Raw genomic sequence first — 7129 nt, forward strand, 5'->3', positions numbered from 1 at the left:
GTCTGACTACCACGAACACGGCTCCCTGTTTGACTACCTGAACCGTTACACCGTCACCGTGGAGGGCATGATCAAACTGTCCCTGTCCACAGCCAGCGGCCTCGCCCACCTCCACATGGAGATAGTTGGAACGCAAGGTAAGACACACACACACACACTTATATTTGTCGCAGCCACATACCACACTGCATCCCTCCTTGGGGATACTTTTTATTTTTATAATAAATTTTTCACATAGGGCCACTGTCAACCTTAATGTAGCTTAAGGGGCGGGATGGTACTGTTTAAAATTCATTAGGTGTCTGCAAACATGTACACATCCTCAGGTTTGTTGGTCATACATTTTAGGCTGCGTGTTGACATCACAGAGACTCTGGATTCAGAAAGCATTATCAGTGTATTCACTCAATGATGCAATGAAGCAGCATTATTTACAAAGACAAGCTAAACTTTTGTCTTGCTCGTAGTCCATCCATGCATTTGAGTTGGTGGATGGATAGTAGTAGATAGCTACCCATTTTATTACCCATTTTATTACCCATTTTCCACCCAAGTGTTTTGACAGTCCTGGCCCGGAAAGACTGGTTCTAGCGCAGCACCACCTCTTTGCTGGTTAGAACCAGGAACTGTTTACATGCGGTGGTAGCTTAACCATGGTAACAATAACTAATGTTGGAGAAGCATACAGTGAAGCAAATTGGTTCTTCGAAGGTTCTCAGGTCTGAACTGGCACCAGCACTAGGTTCACATTGGTGGAATATATATCTTTGCTAAGTGAAAATAAAGGCGTAGGGGTCAAAGAAGGCTACTTCACTTTGCTTTATCTAAATGTGTCTTGGTGCTCCTTTTCCACTTGAACTCCCACTCTCATTGTTACGGACCGACATTCAAAAGATGTGGTGATTGAAATGTTACTTCAAACCCAGCCCTGGAGTCCTCAAAGGAGCTGTATTATGATATCCAAAAATCATCCCCTTTTCTGACTTATATTCAACATTCACATATACATAAGTATAGACTGTTCAGTTATTCTTATCTAGTGTCAGTCAGTGCAGGTTGTTGAGTCCATGATGCTCTTTCTCCAGGGAAGCCAGCGATTGCCCACAGAGACCTGAAGTCAAAGAACATTCTAGTGAAGAAAAATGGGACCTGCTGCATCGCCGACCTGGGTCTAGCTGTCCGTCATGACTCGGCCACTGACACCATCGACATCGCTCCAAATCACAGAGTGGGAACCAAACGGTAACTGCATGCTGCACAGACCCCTTTTTTTATATGTCACTTTTCTTTAAAACTAAGGATTGGACCTCCTCTCCTCCGTCTTGTTCTGTATCCACTCTGATTCTGTCAGGAGGAAACTGGAATCCTCTGGCTCGGCTATTTTGACTATCTTTTATTATGACACAAGTATTCTTTAGGGATAAACTCCCCTCTGCTTCCCCATTCAGGTAGTGCAATGTGGTCACTGTGAGTGTGGTGGTGTGGACAGCACGTCTCTGAGATTCAAAACAAGCCACCACAGTGAATTGGGGGTGTAAATAAAGAAGTCGGGCCATTAGAGTGACGGGCTACCTGCCTCAACTGTTCAGACTCTAAGAGAGGACTCTGTTTCAGCTCTCAGGTTTATCAGGACTGCTTCATATCAATCATCTTGTCACTTTTGGCCAGCCGGGTCGTTCCAGAGCATGGAAAGTCTGGTGCTCAAAGTAGCAGGGATAGCATTGTGTTTACACTGACAGGTCGGGCCACTGAGAACCAGAGGACGGCATAAACCTCAAAATGAATCTGCTGTCTTGCACATGGGATGTATTACAATAATAAATATAGAATTTCACTAGATTAATCCCACCAGCAGAAATCAGAGCATGTGTGTGTGAAAACACATGCATGTGCAGGGCTCAACAATAAGGATTGCCGATTGCCCAGGCCAAGTAAAATACCATGTTGTACATATTTTTTTTTTTCCGTAGTGGATGATGGAAGTAGAGAGAAGATGGAAGTTTGTCCTGCAAAGTTGCAGCATATGGTTAATTGTTCTGTGTTTATTCCAATTTGATGAAACTTCGATATTTATGATATTTGTGACCATAATGATTGTAGCACACAGCCCTCAGAGAACCTTTCCAAAAGTTGAAAATCAAACAAAGACATGTTTGATAAAAGCCAAACAACAATACACTATGTTACAGTAGCCACACAAGAGAGCTTTTTGTTCCTTCCCCCTTTTCTACCCAGCTAATAAGTGTCCAGGCTACAGGTGGCTTCTCACTTTCCCTTTGCCTTTGTGTTTTTCTGTCCACACCTCTCTTGTTCTATAATGCAGACTGGTCTCGCCACAGGCTTGGAAAGTGAGTGGTACATTGAAGCCGCAGGCTGCACTCGAACACTCTTTCCCTTCCTTGTTCCCACAGTGATGGTAGCATAGCTTTTTGTCCCGCTCTGTTTTTATCGCTCCCTCTGTTTTTTTGTTTAGTTCTTTTGTTTTTGACTTCCTCCTGCCCCTTTTCTTTGTGCGGAGGCTTGATGCTGCAGGCGTATTACAGCGCCACTAAATGATTCAGTAAGCCGCGGGTCAGTGGAGACAGAAGCTCTGGCCTTGGCTAAAGTTCATGTTACATACTAATGATCTGATCCTAGCAGAGTTTATGTTTTTTCAGAATGTCAAACTTCTGGAAAAGAAGTGTCCAACAAGAAAGTTACACTTTCAGACATCACTATTAGACAATGTGAATTGGTGTGAAATGTGAGTCTATATGTCTTTCATTAAAATTGTGTAATTTAACTGAGGCACGTTTTTGCACCATTAAATTCTAGTCCGTCATCATTGAAGTTTTCATATCATCCTATGCCAAGTAATGTTGGGTTTTTATATATATATATATTTTACTGGGGCTTTTTGCCTTTTGTTAGATAGGGCAGCTCAAGAGAGATAGGAAAGACAAAGTTCCCACGTGTCCAGGAAAACCTGGAAATTTTGGAAAGCGGAAATATTGGCTGTAGTGAGAAGAGCCAAGCACACTGCGAAAGCAAGCTGCCCCTCAAATTACCAACGTTTGTGAACAAGTGCTGTCCTGTACCTGAACCCTGAAAGAGAAAGACAGAGGGGAATGCTGTGGGTTTTTTTAGCTACGGAGAAGTAACAGTGTGTTGTAGATTGCCGTATTATCTACTGCATTACTATCAACTGAGCCATATGTACGAGGTTTGTGGTTAAAGTTGAATTCATAAGCAATAAAACACTCTTGCATGGTTCAACACACTCAGGGGTTTTACTGCTGCAGCCTTACTTGGTCTGGTGTGACCAGTAGCTTATGCTAGCTAATGTTAGCAAACCTGGGATGGAGGGCTGCTGCAGCAAGGACTTAGCCTTGTACCAGGTGAGGTATCCAGGCGCCCCACCTTGGACAGATATTATGTAACATTTCCGAGTCAGTTTGCTGACTTTATCACTCTATTATTATCTAGTTTAAAACATTGAGCCAAAAGCACAATTGAAGTTAAAATTAAAATTTCGCTGGAGTACATTTTTGACTTTTGTTTAAAAGAATAAACAAGAAAACAGAAGTGGCACCTCACTGCTTATATAAAGATTAACCAAATATAATGTGGTTATGGGAGAAATTTGAAGATGCTGGTAGGTGAATTCTGCCAAATTCCATTTGCTCTATGTCAGGTTAACAGTTTCCAGTATTTATGGTATGGTAAGCTAAGCTAACCATCTACTGACTGTAGCCTTATATTTACTAAACAGACATGCGTGGGATCGATTTTCTCGTTCAGCTCCTGGCAAGAAAGCAAATAAGTGCAATTCCCAAAATGTTGAATTATTCTTTAAAAGTCAAGGTCTACCAACTTGCTTTTTTTGGGAGAGATTTCATCCAAATCTCTGTCTTAATTAGTGAATTGAGTTTGGATGGTTGTCATGATGTGACCTGAGTTTGGAATTTCGGTCATGTAATGATGACAGTTGGTCTTATATGGGTGAGGCGATTGTAACCATGCCAGCTCATATGACTGTATATAACTGAACCCAACTGAATGGTGTTTTATTTTTGAGTTGGAACACATATTCACAGTGTGCAGTATTATTATTATAGTTATAGAGGGCAGAGGTTCAGATTGTGGTACAAGTAACATCATGTTCATATGACTGTGATGAAGTGTTTAACAGAAGCAATGATTATACATGTGAAAGGATGTCAGTGTTAAAATATTTTTGTTGAAAGACTTGAAAGACTTTAACAGCATTGAATAGCATGCACATATCAAGCAGGATTCGAATTATCTAAAGCCAGAGATGACAGAGCTGCAGATCAGAGCAGTTTCCTGCAGTGTCTGAGGAAATGGCACAGCAAGGCAGATACAGTTAAGTTTTTAAGGGTCCCATCAGAAGGTTCCTTTAGAAGCTGTTCAATCATATTGGAGCAGCAATGATTAGTCGATTAATCATTAATCATTAATTAAATGAATCGCTTATCGAAACTATTTAAAGTAACTTTTTAAGAGAAAATGTCTCTGATTTCAGCTTTTCCAATGTGAATATTTTCTGGTTTATTTAGTCTTCTATGATCGTAAACTGAACATATTTTGGTTGTGGACAAATCAAGACATTTGAGGATGTCACCTTTGGCTTTTTCTACCATTTTCTGACGTTCTATGGACCAAACAACTAATCAAATAATTGACAGAATAGACAATGATGACATTTTTTTTTTGTTGTAGCCCTCATATCACATGACCTCCATCTGAAGTTGCCAAACTGTCATGAAATTGTAGATTTTCAAATTAGAGGTGTTCTCAGCAGCTGTTTCCAACAACAAGAATGAACGCTGCTTTCCAAAGTAATCGCCGCGAGTACATTGTGACAATTAGTCCTCATAGCTGGTATTAGGGTGTTTCTTTTTGCCAATTTGGTTATGTTCATTTGGACTGGTTTGAAAGCTGTCATTAAAGCTTTGTTGAGAACCAAACAGCTGGATGGAGACCACTTGAAATGGTGGGTCTCACCACACTACCGGATGGTGGTTTGTGGACTAACTAAAGGATTTTGTGATAATAGATGTGTGATTGTAATATGAACTCAAAAGCTAAGCTATATGTGAATCCATCCTGCTGAAGGTGGGAACTATCAAGGAAACATCTGTTGATATTGTGATAATGGTTATTTAATATCATCCGGTGACCATGTCCAACACAGTGGAACATAGCAACCACTCAGGTTCAGTAATCAGAATCAGTAATACTTTATTGATCCCAGGGGGGAAATTTGTGGTGTGGCATGACTTGCTTTCAGTCTGAATTTGATTTCCTTCTGTGACCCTATCATAATGTCACCCAGTGATTTGTGGAGTACAGTTTTAAAGCCTCGACTCAGCATTATGGCCGTCCCCATGTTGGTTTTTGGCAGCCAGCGCTGGGTAATTATACTGAGGTGCATTCTGTCCAATTGGGTGGTATTCTGATCATTGTAGCAGGATATTATCAGATGTGTCCATTATCCAATATCATCAATACATATCCAGTATAATAAATGTATCACTAAAATGTGTTTCTGAATTCGATTTATAATATTATGGTAACGCTCCCTTTTTTTTATGTATCTGATTCCTGTTCAATAGACAGGATAATGCTATGTTTACAGTATCTGAGTTTGTGCTGTTGATGCTGGACGGATCATTTGAGATATTGACCTGTCAATCACAAGTTAGCCCCGCCCTAAAGCTACCCTGCTTTATCGCCTATTTTACTCTAAATGGGACCATCATTTACTGAATGAACATGATGCTGAACGGAAGAAGACTGAAACTAGAGATTGAAACCATAAAGTCTTTAGAAAAGTAAGCTAATAAATCAAGTCAGAATTCGGCTCATTTCACCACTAGACTCAATACTATCAGACTTTTTTATTGCAGCCCATCGAGCTGCCCTCTGTCGGCCATTAGAAAGAATGCAGGTTTAAGACACTACCATGTTGGCTTCACTTCACAGACCCATAGCTGTGTCCGCTAATATACTGTCAGTGGTGGGTCCCTGTAGCACTGACAATGCAGGATGACATCGCCAAAATAGTCCAATGAATGAGTTACCTGTCAGTCCATGTGACTTTATGTTTACTCTGCTTGGTTTGTATGCCATTTTTAGTAAAATATTGTTTTTTTTCTTTGGTCCAGATCACATGAACTGAACTGCAGGTGAAAGTGACTGTAGCATCACACAGTCCATCTTGTACATTCAGAGATACAGCAGTTTTCCGAGGAACATTATTGGGCGTTGATGAAGAAACATGGCAGTAACAGTGCAGTTGTGAGCAGTCAGTGAATCTTTCACTACTATCTACAGGATCCCAGTAACAACAAAGACTTTTTGAGATGCTTTCCATTAGTAAAGAATGATAGATTCAAGCTTTCAAGTTTGGGCACTGGTTTTATTTAAACACAGTCTTCCTCTCCTACAGACTATTTTAAACTGTAATATGGGTGTAAATAAAGACAGCTTGCTTTTTAAATTTTATTAACTTGCTTCCTTGCTGTTGCCACATAATTACACTTTCTTTGACTGAGTTTCTCAGCAAATATTGATGAATGTCTTTTGTTCCGAGCATGATGGTTTCTCTTTCTAATTTATCTGAAGCAGCAGCAGTAATTCGCTTATAGGGGCCTCCATTCATTATTTGTACACCACTCACTTTAAAAATTCAATTAGAAGTTGCTCTTTTATGCCCAGAGTGGGAGATATTTGATGACACTGTTGAATTTGTCTCATTATGGATCATCAGAGACTGTGTGCACTCTAGTGCCCACAGGTTTACTTTTGCTAGGGATTAATCTGATTTCTGTGAGGGCAGACATTGAAACTCATATGCCAATTTGATGTGGTCGGCTATTTAAGGTTTTTGTGGTTATTTTGCAGCACCCAGCTGTTATTTTCACATGATTTAATCAGGGTAGCAACAGTGGATCATGGTGTATAATGGCTTCTAACGGCCATGTGGCACTTTAATAATTGGAGGCTGTAGAATCATGACATCTCACATCTGTCCTGCTGCCATCAGATGGCTGCAGGGAATTAATGAACTGAACTGTAACCCCAACTGGTCGAGGCAGACAGCCACCCACCTAGAGCCGAAGGG

General features: G+C 40.5%; 1 protein-coding gene across 1 annotated transcript in view; it reads left to right on the plus strand.

The window, feature by feature from the left end:
• The window catches only part of LOC118324033 (TGF-beta receptor type-1-like), a 56677-nt gene that overhangs the window by 45972 nt on the left and 3576 nt on the right, over positions 1-7129 (plus strand). Inside the window, exons 3-4 of the mRNA XM_035656146.1 lie at positions 1-137; positions 1086-1242. The exon at positions 1-137 is cut by the window's left edge and continues 46 nt beyond it. Of these exons, the coding sequence (XP_035512039.1) occupies positions 1-137; positions 1086-1242 (294 nt within the window). The remainder of the gene's footprint in view (positions 138-1085; positions 1243-7129) is intronic.

The sequence above is a fragment of the Morone saxatilis genome, unplaced genomic scaffold, assembly GCF_004916995.1.
Source record: "Morone saxatilis isolate NCDOM2014 unplaced genomic scaffold, NCSU_SB_2.0 Contig0, whole genome shotgun sequence".
Taxonomy (NCBI): Eukaryota; Metazoa; Chordata; class Actinopteri; family Moronidae; genus Morone; species Morone saxatilis.